The sequence below is a fragment of the Terrapene carolina genome, unplaced genomic scaffold (assembly GCF_002925995.2).
Source record: "Terrapene carolina triunguis isolate 2854851 unplaced genomic scaffold, T_m_triunguis-2.0 Scaffold183, whole genome shotgun sequence".
In the NCBI taxonomy this organism is placed as follows: Eukaryota; Metazoa; Chordata; order Testudines; family Emydidae; genus Terrapene; species Terrapene triunguis.
The window spans coordinates 2,800,590-2,819,747 of NW_020664534.1; the positions used below are offsets into that span (position 1 = coordinate 2,800,590).

The following is a 19,158-nucleotide window of genomic DNA, read 5'->3' on the forward strand; positions in this document are numbered from 1 at the left end:
GGCGATTTGTACCACACTACAGCCAAATCGCCGCCCCACTGACAGACCTAACCAGAAAGAAACATCCAAATGCAGTTCAGTGGATCAATGAGTGTCAAAAGGCCTTTAACCAGCTTAAGGCGACACTCATGTCTGACCCTGTGCTAAGGGCCTCAGACTTTGACAAACCATTCCTAGTAACCACAGATGCGTCCGAGCGTGGTGTGGGAGCAGTTTTAATGCAGGAAGGACCGGATCAAGAATTCCATCCTGTCGTGTTTCTCAGCAAGAAACTGTCTGAGAGGGAAAGCCACTGGTCAATCAGCGAAAAAGAATGCTATGCCATTGTGTACGCCCTGGAAAAGCTACGCCCATACGTTTGGGGACGGCATTTCCAACTACAAACCAACCATTCTGCGTTAACGTGGCTTCATACCGCCAAGGGAAAAAACAAAAAACTTCTTCGGTGGAGTTTAGCTCTTCAAGATTTCGACTTTGAAATTCAACACATTTCAGGGGCTTCTAACAAAGTGGCTGATGCACGCTCCGTGAAAGTTTCCCAGAATCAACTGGTTAAAATCGTCCTTGAAATGTGAAAAATCGTGTAGTTTTTACCTAAGTAGTAGTATATGTAAGGGTGCATGTGTTTTATTAATCTGTTTATTCTAAAGTTTAGAAAGAAATCACAGCCAGTGCGGTCCAACACTGTCTGAGATTTGGGGGGCGTGTCATAAACAGATAGTTAAGGGTTAATGCCTCTTTTACCTGTAAAGGGTTAAGAAGTTCACCTAGCCTAGCTGATACCTGACCAGAAGAACCAATGGGAGGACAAGATGGTTCAAAGGGAAGGAGAAAAGTTCCCTTTGTCTGTTGAGTTTCACTTTGGACTGGAGTGGGAAAGCGCCAGAATTCAGCCTCTTCTTAAGTAGTGAGTATTAGTGAAGGAAATAAATAGGTTTATGTTTATTTCTTTGTAACCTGTCTTGTGCAATTAGAGGAATGGTCAAATTGGGTATTTGGGTATTTTTTTTTTTTGTGTGTAACTAAGGGTTTGCCCAGGGGAACATCCTCTGTGTTTGGAATCTGTTGTCTGTGAGAGTAGCTGGTATGCTAATCTCTCCCAGAGGGTTTTCTTTTACCTTTCTTTTCTTTAATTAAAAGCCTTTTTCTTAATACCTGATTGATTTTTCCTTGATTTTAGATCCAAGGGGGTTGGCTCTTGATCCACCAGGAGTTGGTGGGAGAAAGGAGGGGGGATGGTTAATTTCTCCTTGTTTTAAGATCCAAGGGGTTTGGATCTGTATTCACCAGGGAATTGGTGAAGAGTCTCCCAAGGCTACCCAGGGAAGGGAATTAGCACATTGGGAGTGGTGGCAACAGACTAGATCTAAGCTGGTAGTTAAGCTTAGAAGTTTTCATGCAGGCCCCCACATCTGTACCCTAAAGTTCAGAGTGGGGAAGGAGCCTTGACAGTAGGCTCTAAAGTTTCACATTGAGTGCAGTTATGTAACCAAAAAAAAAATCTACATTTGTAAATTGCACTTTCACGATAAAGAGATCGCACTACACTACTTGTATGAGGTGAACTAAAAATACTGTTTCTTTTGTTTATCATTTTTACAGTGCAAATATTTGTAATAAAATATAATATAAAGTGAGCAATGTACACTTTGTAGTCTATGTTGTAATTTAAATAAATATATTTGAAAATGTAGAAAAAATCCAAAAATAGTTAATACATTTCAATTGGTATTCTATTGTTTAACCGTGCGATTAAAATGGCGATTAATTGTGATTAATTTTTTTGAGTTATCATGTGAGTTAACTGCGATTAATTGACAACTCTAATATAATATGAGAGAAACAATTTTTCAAGTTCCTAAGAAATGCATAACTTAATTGGCTTATACCTTTTATGATTATCAATTTATCCTCCTTCACAGTTCTATTAAGTATTATTACAGTATTATTAAGGCAAAGTCTATTTACTACCTTTTACTACGATCTTAAAAAAAATCTGCTTCCTGTAAAGGGTATTGAAATATTATTCTGTTTTACAGGGGCCATAGTCTTATTTCATCTTTATGTTCTCTTCAATGTTGTAGAGGCACTGAGAATTATTTATAAGGAAAACACCCCACAAACTTTTAGGCCTGAAGGTCTTAAAATTTTCGCCCTGTCATTACTTGGCAGAACAAGTGAACAGCTCAAGCTTAAGTCTTTATTTCCTTCAAGTCAGCAGAATTAACTTATCTTAAAATGAAGATCTGCTTACAAAGCATGATGTATATATACACACAATACATACTTAATTTCCATCCCCCATCCCCAACTCTACTTTTACCTCTTCTAAGTAAAAGAAGGTTTAATAATCTAATCCCTATTACACCACAAGGAATTTGGGGGAATTTTAATTCTTCCAAAGAGCTTAATGTATCTTGCCATTTTAAAATAATATAGTCTTTAATATAAGATTCCATACACAAATAGAGTAAAAGCAACATGATGCTGACAGAATATCTTTTTACATAAAAATCTGTGGTTACCAAAAGCACGTGTTGAAAATTAGTTCCTCTATAAGATTAACTGAATCCTGATACTCAGTATTACAGTTTGCAACACATTTTCAGTTTGAACAGCATAAGCAGGGGAAAAACTCACATGGGAAGAGACCTAGTTAGTACATTTTTTAAATACTTGCAGCAATTAAAATTTAGGTTCAGCTTTTGGTTTGACTAGCAATTTGTGCTTTTAGTGGAAGACAAAGATATTATTAATGTCAAGATCTCAGCTCTGAGTTTTCAGAGTCCTTCCTGGCTTAAAATGTATTATGTTAAAGTCCACTCACCAGAGAGAATTTCTAAGCACAGCAGGTACAAGAATGGCTTTCTGTTTTATCACATCGTATTTGAAGATCTGCTTAGCTATTATAAGAAACCAGAGCCTATTAGCAATGGTTGCCATTGCAAACTCCACATTTCCCTTGTTCCGCCACATACTGAATATATCAAAGGACAGTTTTAGAAATTTTTTCTTCTCCATCTCCCCTCCCCACAACATTGGGGTAAACATATAGAACTCCTCATAAGAAATTTTATATTTTAAAGGTGTTTTATGAGCCCATAATTTTAAAACAGACTTTAAAAATTGAATTTTAATAGGTTATTAAGCCTATGATATAAACTAATTAATTTGCATCCTAGAGTTAAAGAACTGGCTAAGGAACCACTGACTATTTTCAAAAAATTCCTGGAGAACTGGGGAACTACAAGAAGTCTGAAGTAAACATATGTGGTTCTGTTTTTCAAAAATGGAAAACTGATCCTGGCAATTACTGTCTTCTTGGAATAATGCAATGCTCTCTCTCTCTGGAGATAATAAAATTCAGCTAGTGCAAAATGAGGTAGTCCACTTAGTAGGGCCATGTCTCCACTACACACCACTTTTCGGTGGAGTGTAAAATATGTGCAGAGCCCTGTGCGGATACAACATTTATATCTGCGGATGTGGATATCTGCGGAGCTACAGGGCTCTACCAGGAACCGCAGTGACAAAAGCAGCAGCATGTTGGGCCGCCGCTGGCAGGAGCCAGCGTCCAGCCCGGGCAGCTCCTCCGGTGTGGCTGTACCGCCCCCAGCCCTGCCCACTGGGTGGGCACCAGGATCACCAGCAGCTGTCCCTGGTCACAGTAGCATGTGAAACTGGCTCGCAAGCTCCCAGACAGGAGACGCACGCTGCTGCACAGAAGAGATTCCTATGGGGGAGCTTGTGAATCACTTGCACACACTAGTGTGACCAGGGACAGCTGCTGGTGAGTCCGGTGCCTGTTTTATATCCGTGGATATAAATGTTGTATCCAAGCAGGGCACTAGGCATATGTAGCTACACGTCAAACAAAAAGCAAGCTGCGGCCACACTGTGGTGTGTAGCTACACATGTCAGTGAAAGGCTCTGGCAGGAGGGAGGCAGCGGAGGAAGAGTCTGGCAGTGGGGAGCTGGTGGAGACTTTCCCCACTGCTGGAGTCCTTCCTTATCTGTAGTGGGGGAAAGCTCTAGTGGTGGGGAGCTACCGGAATCTTTCCCTGTGGTGGGAAAAGGTTCCAGCAGCTGAAAGGCAGTGGGACACTACACAGTAAAAATAGCAGTAGAGTTGGGATGGCACAGCTTGGGTGAGAGTAGAAAGCCATATAGGGTATGTATTTGGGTACACACCCATACCGTTTAGGTGTGTCTGTACTCTATCCACCTCAGCTGTGCCTCATTGTCTACACTGCTCTTTAAACCCATGCTAATGGGGCTACCCTGAGTATATACTCTACACACTGCTGAAAGAAGAGTGCAGTATTAACATAGCCTTAGAGATAGAGTGCTCACCTCTGTCTTATTAGCCTGAATATATGAACCGACACACACACTGCAAAATGTCTTAAAAACTGGAAAAAGGGTAAAGATGAACAATGTTGACTGAGTTGGAAAGTATCTAGTGGGATAAGAGAAGGAAAAAGTCCTAGGTCTACTTTTATTTAACATGATCATCAGTGATCTCAAAAAAGGGGATAAACTTATTAATGAAATTTACAGAGGCTGCTAAATTGAGTGCGGTTGGAAACTCCAAAAGGGATAAATACTATGAAGGGATCTAAAAAGATGAAGGGATGGTAAGAAACTTGAAATACCTTGGGGCAACTGCAAACATTCTATACAAAATCCCTTGAACCGTAAGGTACTTTGCCCTTAAATTTTGTGGCAAGGTCTCCAGGTTTCTTCGTTACTTTGGTGCAACTGATGAGAGTCTAAGAGGAGTTTAACTCACTTTTAAAAATTGAGGTGTTTATTGATTTGAGTATGAAAATGAACAATACAATCAGCATCGTAGCCCCTATTTTATTCATTTTTATATTAAATTGAGGCCCTGAGAGCAAGAGGGACATAGGGACCCAGATTTGGTTCACTGAATTACCTTGCCACAAGAAAAGCATTGAAGAACAACGGAAGAACATTTTTGTTGCCCTTCTCTGATTAGGGGTATGGAACAGTTTCCATATGAGGAGAGATTAAAAAGTTTAGAAAAGAGAAGACCAAGAGGGGCTATGATAGAGGTCTGTAAAATCATGAAGGGTGTGGAGAAAGTGAATAATAAAGTGTTATTTACCCCTTCACATAAACACAAGAACCAGAGATCACCAAATGAAATTAATAGGAGCAGGTTTAAAACAAACAAAAGGAAGTATTTCTTCCCACAACTCGCAGTCAACCTGTTGAAAACATTGCCAGGGGATGTTGTGAAGGCCAAAATTATAACTGGGATCCAAAAAAAAATTAGATAAATTTATGGAGGATAGGTCCATTAATGGCTACTAGCCAAGATGCAACCCCATGTTCTAGGTGTCCCTAAGCCTCAGACTGCCAGATGTTGGGACTGGAGAACAGAGGATGGTTCACTTGATAATTGCCCTGTTCTGTTCATTCCCTCTGAAGCATCTGGCACCAGCCACTGTTGGAAGACAGAGTACTGGGTTAGATGGACCACTGGTCTGACCCAGTATGGCTGTTCTTAACTTTATTCCTAATTCCCTGGTTTAATCAGCAATTTCTGTAGTGAAGAAATTAATTGGATAAACTATATTGAAATTTATTTTGTGGGGGTTTTATGACACTTATTGCAAATATATCTGAGCACATCACATACAATACATGAATTTTTCCACGTAACAGCTCTGTGAGGTATGGAAGTATTATCTCCATTTTACACATGGGGAACTGAGTCACAGTGTGACTAAGTGATTTGCCCTTGGTCACACAAGCAGTATGTGTGGGAGCCAGAAAGAGAACTCAGATATTTTATGTTCCAGACCAGTTCCTGATAGATAAGAAGATTCTCCCTCTACAACACAGAAACGTACATACCACAGAAATATATAAACTTGTAGGAGAAAAAAGCCAGGAGGGAGTAAGCTCTTGCTGTTACTCCATGTAAAGCACAGCAAATATAGGGAAAGAGGAAGAGATAAACTGTTGTCTGCATTCATAAAAGATAATCCTGCATTTTCATTGTGTGACACAGGAGACTCTATCAAGAGCAGACTGGTCTGATTTCTGTCAGAAAACTTTATTTTTGGCATGAAGAGAATTCATAAAATTAAGATGAATTGGTGGTGGGGGCCTCTGGTCATTGAACTAAAAATCTTAAACACCGATTTTTCTCAACACATAGTGTTTCATGCAAGACCGATAACTCACTCTTCCCCAAGATGGTTGAGAGTGTAAGAGTGAGCGAGAGAGAGAGAGGGGGCTGTATTAAGCCTGTTGAGATGGGGTTGAATGGGAGCGATAAATGTCCAAATGCCTTAAAGTCACTCCTTAGTCAGAACCACGAGGTAACTGCGAATTTAATGTTACCTACCTCAAATTGAATGAGTACTGTCCCACTTTCCAGCCCTTTCTTCAGTTGTTCCATAGACCCCTCTAGTGTGTCACCATACTCTGAACACGTGCGAAGAATGGATTCTAGAAAATTCTGGGAATCTGCTTCATCTTCTGACTTGGTCTCAACCAAGGGTTGGGCAACTGAAAGACAGAGGCAAATTTAGACTTTTTACATGCATCCAGTAGCAATCTTTAGTTATGTTAAAACCTACTTGAATACAAGCATGGACATTTTCAATCCTCCTCGATGCTGTAAATTGGGCTACTAATCCCAAACTGAGATATCTAAATAAATTTGGCCATAGTTTTACACATGCTGACCAACCCCAGCTCTGCACAAATCTGTAAGAGTTCAACACCTTTGAAAAATGAGACCAATGATTTAGGTGCCCAAATATGGGTAAGACCATAAGCATCCAAGTTTCAAAAGTTTAATCTAATGATACACCCGCAGCCCTATCGCGTACATTTTTGGGTAGGCAAACAAGTAACAACCACCACAGGAAGAAGCTGTGAATTTCACCTAGTGAAATTTAGAACAAAATTTATAAATATGCCTATTTCAAGAATGATAAAATGAGCCTTCTGGATTTGTTGTATATTACATTTTTCATTGTATGTTTGTGCTGGGGAGAATTTAGTGTTATTGCCACATCTGGAATAGAAGTTTTAGAAGATGGTACTGTATTTTAAAATGTTGATCAAAATGTTTTTTTGTGGAAGAAACTATTTATTTATACCACTGCAAAAATTAAAATTAAGCGGAAACTTACTGCCATATCTTTTATTTAAAATTAGTATTGTTTAGTATTCTCAGAATATTCACCCACTTAGGTCTATACTCTTCACTTTGACTAAAACCTCACCAAAACTGCAGTTGTATGATGCAAAAAACCCAGCATTCTGAGTTGATGTGCTCCTCACTTGAATGTATAAGGCTAATGGCTCAAACATTTGTGTTAGTAATCAAGAAGAGAGAAGATCTCAAATGTTACCACTCTATTTTAATACAGACCCATTCACAGTATAACTCTTGATTATGAATATATTAAAGTAAATTGCAAGGGGAAAAAGCCACAATTTAAAGGCATGACAGTCTCAATTACATTTAAAAACCTTAGTGCAGTTACCTTTCCGCCTGACCAGAAGTGCAAGCTCTCTTGTGTGCAATTCTCTGCTGGCTTTTATAAACATTACCACTTGGTCATGAGTATGCTCTGAGATGTCTCGACCATTGATTAACACTATCTGATCACCTTCATTCAGTTTTGGAATACATGTATCAGCCTGTTTCACAACCAAAGAAAAAAAAAATCAGTTTATCCAATACCTTCAGTAGAACATTTCTAATCTCAGGGAGACTGAATTCATCGTGCAGCAAAGACAAAGTTATTCTCTTGACAAAGTCTTGCCCTCTGTATCAGAAGCTATGTCAGAGGATTCAGATCTAAAATTGTTCTAGTGGCTTCAGAATGAAGATGAGAGTAACAGTTCACACAGCCTATTAACAGCTATACAAAAGTTTGCACTTGATATGTTTTATGCATCTGAGCTTTACAATCTGGACTTTTACAAAGATTTTGAAAAATGTCACACACATAAAAGAGAGCAGAGTGACTAAAATAGCAAAGAATAGGAGTAAGTTTCAATTTATATTGAATAAAAATGCTTTATAACATTAGTTTCGCTCCATCATCATACATGGAAACTGAAGATTAATATTAAGTACCATATATGAGGGCTGTTCCTACATTACACATAATTGGTTTTACTGAACTATAAACACAACTGATGATTTATGCATTTTTGTTAGATTCATACAAGCTGCTTCTTGTTCCACAGGGGAGAACCGATCAAATGCTACTGGGGAGTTAGCAGCTTTATTCCTGCTTCCCCATTAACAATTTTCCAAGTAAGATGGTGTGGATAGGTCCTTTGATCTCCAACACCCAGAGGCGCCACCCTTAGGGGCAAATCCTATTCCAGCCTCTGCAGCCACAGAAGGTGGCAGGAATTAGGTATGCCATGCATGCTGAGAACACTCCCTGATTGTGGGAAGATCTGCTAGAATCCTCCCTGTACTGGACTTGGCACCGGGCTTTGGAATTTCTCCTCAGTTCTTCATCAGTGCTCTTTAGGACTCAGCAGATCTGAGTCCAAAGCAAGGCTGTTTGAGTAAAGATCCTGTGCAGTCAAAAATCCCTCTGGGAGAGGCCTGCTAGGAGCAGAACAAAATCACTCATGTTTGCTTGTCCCTAGCAAAAACGGATATTCTGTTCTGGAGGCACCCAGCAGCATCAGAATGAAGCCTAGATGCACTAGAGATCTGCCCATCCTTTCAACCTAATCTGAATTGCTCCCCCACCTATACCTGTTGGTGTTGCAGAGCTTCACGAATCAATGTCTGTTCACCCAATGTTATTTATGCTGCCAAAAAACAGGAATTAGAACAAGTCGTCCTGATTAACACTTTTCTCCCTGCCCTGGTTTACATGTTTCAGGATGAATGGGGAACAGCTGAAGGACTGAGGTAGAGAAGTGGGCTAATGGCAAATAGCATTTGCAGGAAGAAATGAGAGATGATGTAAAGAAACGGTGAGATTGGCAAAACCAAGAGGGAGAGAAAGACAAAAAGGGGAAATCTGCAGGAAGAAAAGGGTGACCTGAGTAGGTGGGGAGAGAAACAAGGGAACAACCAGTGGACCAAATTTGGTGATGAATCATGGTCATGTACCACCTGAGGCACTTTGCACATATGCTAAGACGACAAACTAACAGGTGGGAGTGTGAAAGACACAATCAGATAAGGGGGAAAGAAAATAGTGAAATGGAAGAGAAAACATAAGCAAAATGGAAAAGCTGCAGTTCCAGCATGGAAAAAGGGAAGAGGCAGTGTGCTGAGGTGTGTGGGTGTTTTAAGAAAGACATAAAAAAGGAGGGAAAGAAAAGAAGAAAGGAGGGAAAATAGTTAAGATGGAGAGAACTGAAAATGATGAATGAAGAAGGGAAAAAAATGCAAAAAGGCAAAGAAAAAATCTTAAAGGACAGCCAGAACATTTAGTGGCCATTATTTGAATTCCCCGGCTTTAGTAGTTCCCTGGAAAAGTCCCTACTACTCTGTACTTTTTCAGAAAGCAGGATTGTACAATGCTATTGCTGTGGATGTTTGTCTTACTATTTTGTGATATTACCATTTGTCATATATTTTAAAAAGTTACACGTCACGGCAGCAGGTAGCTTTTTGGAATCTCAAGGATTGATCTGGAATGCAGAGGGAAAGGTTTCAAAATCTTTTTTATAGAGTAGAACCTCAGAGTTATGGACACCTCGGGAATGGAGGTCGTCTGTAACTCTGAAATGTTCTGTAACTCTAAACAAGACTTCAGCCGGGGGGGGGTTGGGGCTGCAGCCACAGGATATGTGTATGGGGTCAGGGTCAGGGCTCTGGGTAGGGGGGAAGGATCTGGGTTTCTGACCCTTGGGGCACTAGGGTTCCGGGCGGGGTGCTCTGGGCTTCTGTCCCGCCCGAGCACTGGGGCTCAAGGCTTTAGACCTGGGGGGGAGTGCTGGGGCTCGGGGCTTCAGCTCCATGGCTGCATTCCGCTCTAAGCTGCAGTGAGGGGGGTCACCAGGGCCCGGGGCGTTAGCTACGGGGGGAGAGGTGGGGCTGAAATCAGCACTCCCCTCATAGCGAAAGCTCCAAGCCCAGTGCCCCAGCGGGGCTGAAACTGGGAGCGGAGCCATGGGGCTGAAACTCCGAGCCCCAGCACTCTCCCCAGTCTAAAGCCCTGAGCCCCGAGCTCCCCACCCTCACCCGGAGGCCTGACCCCCCCTCATGACTGTAGCCCCAACCCCTTGTGGGTGAAGCCCTGAGCCTCCATGCCCCCCACGGTGCTTAAGCCCTGAGCTCCAGCGCTCCCCCCGGTCTAAAGCCCTGAGCCCCAGTGCTCCTGAGGGTCAGAAGCCCTGAGCCTCCCCTCCACCCAGAGCCCTGAATTCTCCCCTCACTATGCAGCTGCAGCCCCAACCCCACCGTGGCAGAAGCCCTGAGCCCCAGGGCTAAAGCCCTGAGGCAGTACAGTATTTGCCTTAGAATCATAGAATATCAGGGTTGAAAGGAACCTCAGGAGGCCATCTAGTCCAACCCCCTGCTCAAAGCAGGACCAATCCCCAGACAGATTTTTGCCCCAGATCCCTAAATGGCCCCCTCAAGGATTGAACTCACAACCCTGGGTATAGCAGGCCAATGCTCAAACCACTGAACAACCCCTCCCCCCTGCCCTTTTTTTGTGTGTGTGTGTCTCTGTGCTGCTGCCTGATTGATGACTTCCGGTTCCACAGGTGTCTGGTTGGCCAGTAAGTCCGCAACTCTGGTGTTACTATCTCTGAGATTCTACTCTACAGCAAGGCTACATCTTCACTAGATACTGCAGTGGCACGTCTGCAGTGCTGTAGCTGCGCTACTGTAGTGCTTCAGTGTAGATACTCACTACAACGATTCAAGGGGTTCTCCCACCACTGAAGTTAATCCACATCCCTGAGAGGTGGCAGCTAGGTGAACAGAAGAATTCTTCCATCAACCTAGCACTGTCTACCCTGGGGGTTAGGTTGGCTTAATGATGTTGCTCAGGGGGTTAGATTTTTCCACAACCCTGAGTGATGTAGCTGGGTCAACTGAACTTTTTAGTATAGACCCGGATTTAATCAAGTGAATCAAACAAGAAAGCAGAGAGTGGATTGTGAGGCATCAACATTTTACAGTGATTAACAGTTTCCCTGGAAGTTGACATTCTTCTCTACCAGTCACCAAGAATGCTAGCTGTTAGCCAGCCACTTACTAAGGAATCCACAATGCACACAGAGAGGTATCTAGGAGTGGAATTAATCCTTTCAATGCAGGTACAATATAAATCTTTTTCAGAGATCAAACTTTTCAAGACAATGGTGCTAATGCCTTTTCATCCAGTTTAAGCCGCCAAAGTTTGGTATAATACCAAGCACTTCTTTTTTGGTCCTAAAAATTCCCCATATTGTTTTCAATCAATTATAATGTTAATGTCTTCCTCGTTATCCTGTTAGGACATTAAACTATTGACTTTTTAACATGTAGTACTTTTAAATGTCACCTACATTTAACTATAGTTCCATTTCTTCATTCTTGCATTGTCTTCCACCCAAAGTAGTTAGATGGATCTCCCTTCGCTAGAGCCACAAAAGTTAATCTACCCACAGGTATTCCCAGATGAGTATTATTCTTTAACTAGAGGTAGATTGCTTTAAATTATATTTTCAATTACTTTCGGATCTAGAAGGGAAAACACCTGATTTATTTGGCTGCATATGTTTGTTCAAATAATTCCAGAACCTCTTTTGGGAAGAGAAGAAAAAGTGACTTGCACAATCTGGAAAGATAATGTGGGAATATACCAAGTAGTTCCCCGGAGGTGAAACGTACCAATAATGAGTCGTTCTGGAGCAAATTAATGAAGTAGCAAAAAGGATGAAAAGATTATAACATTAAGAATTTCTAGTTTTGTAGCCAGAATAGTCTACAGATGCTCTGCATACCACATTAAAAGTGAACATTCATGTGTCAGCTACATCTTCTTATTAAACAACCAGGAACTGATACTATTTTCCACAAAAAGTACAGTGTAAGACCAACAGTAATCTTGCAGTACAGTAGAACCTCAGAGTTATGAACACCAGAGTTACAAATTGACCAGTCAACCACACACCTCATTTGGAACTGGAAGTATGCAATCAGGCAGCAGCAGAGATGAAAAAAAAGAGGAAATACAGTACAATAGTGTGTTAAATATAAACAACTAAATAAATAAAGGTAAAGTTTAAAAAAGATTTGATAAGGTAAGGAAATTGTTCTTGTGCTTGTTTCATTTAAATTAAGATGGTTAAAAGCAGGTTTTTTCTTCTGCATAGTAAAGTTTCAAAGCTGTATTAAGTGAAAAGTTGTAAACTTTTGAAAGAACCATAATGTTTTGTTCAGAGTTATGAACATTTCAGGGTTACGAACAACCTCCATTCTCAAGGTGTTCTTAACTCTGAGGTTCTACTGTATTCCTACTGTAGAAATACTTCTACTGAGGTTCTACTGTATTTCAGAAAATGTAACTTGTTGCTTTTAGTTGACATGTAAAGTTATCTCTTTCCCATAAAACAAATTCAATGTTCTGGTTAAAAGGTTCCCAAACTGTGCTTCCTGCCCCTTGTTCACTTGCTTGGTGGTCTGTCAGGAGAGCACTAAATTGTCATGTGGGGCTGGCTCCTCTGTTTCCCGTTCATACATTTCTCGGAGACAACTACAAATTCATTAAATTGCATAATTTTATTTATTCATGAAAGCTGAATAAAAGCAAGCTATAGCTGCCACATGGATGTTACATGATGACAAAGATAGGTAATGTGGGCTACACATTCATGATTGGGGCAGGATGTGGGACACAAGTCAATTTCTCTATTATGATGTAGTCTGTGCTATGAAAAAGTTAGAGAATTCTTGCGTTATACTGTGGTTCAATTACAATGAAACCTTTCTTTTTGAAACTTCTGCAATATGCAGACTGCAGCAGAAACCACACAGATTCATATCAAATTAAAATTGGTATTATCTCAATTTGTTATAAAAGTTTGGAAAATACACTTTGAAGTATATGCCCAAAATAAAACCTTAAAATAAAATGCATTTGTCCTTCCAAATTTGATTTAGATGATGCATCTATTGTACTAGTAATAAAAAAAGACATTTCAGCTATGTGTTACAACATATTCAGATACTGGAAAAAAATTAGCTTTGCTACAGAGCCATACACTGAAGAATTACATGAGGATTTACTTACAGATGATCCTGGAGTTATTCTTGACACCACCAGAGGCATTTTTTGATCAACACCACCCTACAAGATGTTAAGTAAACAGTGACTATAAATATACTCTTTGAATGTAAGCAGTACATTATACAACAAATAGTCTATTTTTTGTTCCTATGTGAATATAAAACTTATGCTTTGTACTTCACTGTCATGGACTTGACCTTGCAAGGTGCTCAGTACTCATGCTTAAGTGCTATGCTGAACTGGGACCAGAGAACTCAGCAACTTGCAGGATCAAACGATGAGTCTCAAACCAACCACATTTCTTTAGCCCTTTTATATTTTATATGCCACTGAAGTCTTATGGACATAAAACACATCTTCCCCAGGACTCATGAATGAAACAGATGACCTAACAATGCCCATGAATAAGTGACAGGGATCAGATAGAACTGGAGCCTGATTCTCATTTTCACTATAGCTACTTCATAGCATTCAGGCAGTGTAACAGGGCCTTAAAATGGACATTAATCAGAAAGTACAGAAGCTGCCGCCGCACCTCCTTCCCCAATTCCTTCATTTACTAGTTTTTACCTTTGCAATAATTAGCTCATCACTGGGTGCACACACACCATTAAGATGTTTTGTTGATGGTAAAACATGAAGGGCCTACTTCTCCAAAAATAAGCGCCTGAAGTTAGGCTCCATAGTCCACTTGTAGGCACCTGAATAAATGATCTGCTTTTCAAATGTGTTGGACATACAGCAATTTCTACTAAAGACAACAGAAGCAGTTGGATGCTTGCTTTAGTCAATGAGGCCATTATTTGGGTGCCTATATAAACAATTTAGGAACTTAATCTTAAGCATCTGTTTCTGAAAAATCTTGGCTAGAGTTTTTAACTCTTCAAAAAAAAAAAAAATCCTCGTAGGACAGCAAAGGATCATCATATCCCTTAATCTCTTACCTCTGATGCAAACATGGACATTAAAAATGGAAACAATATTGATTTGATCAGTTAAGACACTAGTTACTTAACTATGTTGCACGCTCATGAGATTTTAAGGCTCCCTTTTTACCTTCAGATTAAATCCAAATTTCCCATCTTCATCTGGAGTGATTCGCACCAAAAGCAAATCTCCATCAATTACTTCATTCTGCAACACATTAAAAAAAAAAATCTTCTAAGATTTTCTACTTCTTAACACAAAATAATGGCAAAAAAGAACACAATATTTCCTATACAGATTAATTCATATTAGAAAAAGAAAAAAGTAAATGTGGTAAAAATGAAGAGGAGCTAGGATTGTACCGTACACAAAAATTGTTTGTATTTTCCTGTTTATTATACTGGAAATGGCAGAGACTACCACAATTAATGATGCATAATGGTTTCGATCATAAGCTTGTTGCCCATAATTTTCAGAAATTGTCACCTCCTCAATGCCTGATCCCTGGCCAAAGAGGACTTTTTGTTAAGTTTCAGACAAAAGTAGGCTAGACATTAGTGATTTCAAGAACTATAAAAAATAAACTTTTCCATAAAAAAATGTATTTGGAATCTTTTTGAAAAGTCCCACAAGCCAGAGTGTCTGAATTTTGAGGTGTAAAATTTGGCATTGAAATAATCTTCATTGAGGGGTAGTTCACTTTATGGATCCACAGCAGAATTAACTGCGATTAGACTGAGTTACTGGCCTTTGAAAATTGCATGCTGAGCATACTTAGATTTTTCAAAACTATAATCTAAAGTGCAAAACTTAGAAAATAATGGCTGCACATAGAGCTGGTTGAAAAATCTTACTGACCAATTTTCCATCAGAAAATTAAGTGTCGTTGAAATTGAAACGTTTTGCTGAAATCAAAACTTTTTGCAGAGACACGCTGATGACAAACTTTTTGATGGGAAAAATCTAAATGATTAATTTCAACTTTCTTGTCTCATTTAATTTGTGTTTGACTTTCATATTATATTATATATTATATATTATAATACAATGTTTTAACATTATCAAAATAAAACATTTTTATGTATCTGAATCAATTCCACAAGAAATTTCATCTTTTTGTTTCAATTCAAAATGTTGATATTACCAGCAGGATGGAGTCCATTTTTTGACCAGCTCTACATGCATATATCCATGCAACTGATTCAGCTACAGATTTAAACCTTTAAGGACAGCAAGCACAGGGGTGCTAGTTTTAGAAACTGTTAAAATATATTAAGTGAACTGCCAATATCCTCACAACAAAAAGCACAGGAAATGCAAATTTGTCTGAATAACTTGCATAAATTTGAGTATATTTACATAAAATTGTTTAGAACTAGGGAAAGAGATGCACAATCAAAGAAACAGAGACAGGCAAAGGAAAGTGGGGGAGGAGAAGAGGGAATGGGAAATCCCAGCATTTGATTGTTTTCCTCCTCCTCGCTTGCCCACATCAACATTTCATTCCTTCACCCCAAGAAATATCGTTTTATGAACCATCCACAACATTTCATTGCAATTATCCCCTTCTTTGCCCTGAAGCATTTTAATTTAATCTTCCCCCAATAGCATTTCACACTCCCCACCAAGGGGTTTAATTTTAGCTATTACACCCTCCACCCTAGCATTCCCTGCCACACCCTAGGCATTTTTACTCTACCATACACCTCTCCCCCACTCCACTTTCCACAAGTGGTTTAGTTTGGCAGTCCCCTGTATAGGAGGGAGAGGGGTGGGGGTAGCATTCAGGAAAACAGGAGGGGAGGGGAAGGTTGTTAGGCCCCTGGAAGACTTGTGAGGCTGGGGAGGGGAAGCAATAAGCGGGCTTTGGGGCTAGGTGTGGTGCTTGGGAATAGTCAGCACAGCACTGGAGTTGGTAGTAGTGAGGGAAATCAGGGGCCCTGGGCAGCAGCCCTCTCTGGAGGGGATGGGGAAAAGGGGTTAGAGAGATTGGGCGGCAAGGGGAGCCAGAGAGTGGTGGGCAGCTGTTGCCTGCTGTCTATGCTGAGGGGCACTGCTGTCTATCGGCATGTATAACAGCTCTGACTGGCTTTTCTTCCTCCAGAGATGGGGAATTAGGGCAAAGGGCATACAACTACATGGGGCTTTCCCCTTAAATTAGGGGTTTTCTCTGCAGGTGGGTCTGAAAATTTGGAGCCTATGGAAAACCCACAGAGCTGGCAGACTTGCCTGCCACATTGCATAGTGTTTTCCTCTTTGGTAAATGTAGACCTTAATAAACCAGACTTACTCTTATTAGTGCATGCCATTAAACATGTATATTATGCAACAGACAAGTTAACATTGCTGGAAAACCCTACGAATGCTTTATCTCACAGACTGGATGCACATTTATACTAGGCCTTCTCCGTTTTCATTTAATTCAGCCTTGTTAAACAACTTACCTTATCACAGTAGTACTGACTGGAATCTTCTGTTAAGCTCCCTTTTGTGACGTTGTCATATGTTTCTAAAAACTGTTTGTCCACCCCATCCAATGGATAAGAGCCTGAAAAGTTACCAACTCCATTGGGAGACTGGGACAAGGCAATCGGTGAGGTATGAGTCAGACAGTTCTGTGTTGGACTATTTTCCAATACATTCCTTCATTAAAAGAAAAAGATAAAGTACATTAAAAAGGTACTAATATTCATGGGTTTAAGCTCAACATACAGTAGTAATTACAAACATGTAATATCAACTTCTTATAGCAGAGCATCAGTTAAAATTGAGTGTCACTTTCTATTTAACAGTAGACTATTCTAAATGCTCTAAAATCCATTACTTGGATTATCTTCAAATTTGCTGTGCCTCACAGGAGTGGGGGATAAGGTGATTTGGTCAAAATTTGGGGTCATTTGAACAAGGCATTCATGAGATATGAGCTACCCCACAGAAAAATCCAACATCTGTTGACAAAATCATTTGGTTTTTTAAACTTTTTTGCGAACATCTGGGGCTGAAACTATGTCTCTAATCCTCCTGAAACTGATCTCAGTCACTTGGCATTTATCCCAGCTGCTGGGGAAGCAATATTGAAAATACTGAAAAAGTTGTTAAAGGTAAAGTTTATAGAAGTTACATCTCTGCCTTCCCCCCCCCCCCCCCCCCCCCGAGCTTTCCCACATCCATAGCTCCTATTTCTTTTCCCCCTTTAAAACTGAGGAAGAGTGGGGAGCTGGGTGTTCAGTAAAATGGCACAGTACACAGCACTGAGATAGTAGTGGGGATGTTTTCATTCAACACAGAACACCTCACTGATATTAATGAGCCACTTCACACTTCTCTGAGTTTCCTATACTGCAGATTGATTTGTAGAGCTCCTTCCCCATACACTAGGCCCAGCTCTGGAGTAGTGGACTTGGCAAGTATGAGGGCGGAACCAGTATGTGCACATAAGGGAAGAGCAGGGGTCAGAGTAGTGGAGGTTTGTAGGCGGGGGGGGGGGGGGTAGTCAGAGCAGTGGGCACGAGGAGGTGACCATTGGAAGTCATGGAGCAGTGTCGGACCAGTGGTGGGGAATTCTGAGCAGTGTGGAAGAATTTAGGAGCAATTAAAGGGTTGTCGGAGCAGTGCAGGAAAGAGTGGGGTGCAAAGGAAAGCTGTAGGAATGTTGGGGGCTTTGAACTCTGTCCCCCAAAACCCTCTCTCATCCATTTCCCCCCTCGCTCTGTTTATCTTCAAAAAATGTTCCCCACTGACTCCATTATAGTCCTTGCATAGTTCCTGCCTTCTCTCTCCAGCTCCATAGCCTGTGGGTCCCATTCCAACACCCACTTCTCCCTGTGGAAGTAAACTGAAGGAGGAGAATCAGGCTGTGATACAGGCAGAGAGAAAGAAGACACGAAGATGATGCAGAGGCAATGAAGTGACTAACATCCAGCCAGTGCATCCTGTGGCCAAGGCAATAGTTGCCAAGGAGCCAGAGGCAGTAAAAAAAAAAAAAAAGAGCTGGGCTGTGGAACATGGGGATACTGAGAAACTATTCTTAAAAATGACAAGGAAATGAACTTCACCAAAACTTCGTTAATGCAGTTATGGTTGCCCAGCAGTGCCTTCTGCCATACCAGAATATTGAATTCAGCTATACCCAAACTTCTGAAAACCAGGACAAGAAGAGCTAGAGCAACAAAAACAACCCTCCGAAAACCAAGACATAGAAAATTAAGTTAAAGTACACATCATCCCCACAATGCAACCTTAACTCTTTTCCCTGGAGCTGGAAACAGCCATTGGAAATGGTTCGGGATGAGGTAGGGTGCAATAATAAGTAGATATGAGGAAGTTCTAAGAGAATGTGCCATTATTTGTGGTGGTGCAAAAATTAGAATTCCAGCATTTATCTGCATGCACTCCAACTACCTCACTTCTTGTACTGAACAGCGGAGGATTAGTTGGAGCAGATTGGCAGAACTTTTACACTAATACAAGGAGGAGTGCATGTTTACTTTGACGGATTAGGTATTCTTCATTTCAGCACTGTGTTCTGGAGGTTGTATCAGTAGAGATGCACATGGGGATTTTCTTGTCAACAGTCTGATGACATACAAAACAGTGGTCTCTGATGCTTAGTGAGGGGTAAGTGAAGGTAATGTCTCAGAAGGAATGCTCTGAGTCAGGGTGAAGGGGTGGTAATATTAAAAAAGTCTGGGATGGTTTGTGTGGAGTAGGCTCAGTGTTTGAGTATAGGCCAGGTGCAAGTAGCTCCTGTTTGCTACACCTGACCGAGACATGAGTCTTGCCTTAGCAAGAGAAGGTTTTAGACTTTGTCCTATAATGCCCAGGTGCTATATTCCCAGAGCACTGTGTAGCTTCTGTAAGAATAAAGTGCTAAAATGTGTATTATTGTGTCTTTGGGGCATTGCTTGAAGAGAACAGAATTAAGGTTGCGTTGAAGAGTGGAGGTATGATAAATTCATATTTCCTGGTTTTT

The 19,158-nt window shown here is 40.6% G+C and overlaps 1 protein-coding gene across 2 annotated transcripts in view; it reads right to left on the reverse strand.

Moving 5' to 3' along the window:
* The window catches only part of PTPN3 (protein tyrosine phosphatase non-receptor type 3), a 275,368-nt gene that overhangs the window by 37,521 nt on the left and 218,689 nt on the right, over nt 1-19,158 (reverse strand). For both annotated transcript variants that reach the window (XM_026654150.2, XM_026654149.2), the window contains exons 16-20: nt 16,631-16,829; nt 14,316-14,393; nt 13,263-13,319; nt 7,536-7,692; nt 6,383-6,546 (exon numbers count right to left, since the gene is read on the reverse strand). In XM_026654150.2, coding sequence (XP_026509935.1) covers nt 6,383-6,546; nt 7,536-7,692; nt 13,263-13,319; nt 14,316-14,393; nt 16,631-16,829 — 655 coding nt within the window. The remainder of the gene's footprint in view (nt 1-6,382; nt 6,547-7,535; nt 7,693-13,262; nt 13,320-14,315; nt 14,394-16,630; nt 16,830-19,158) is intronic.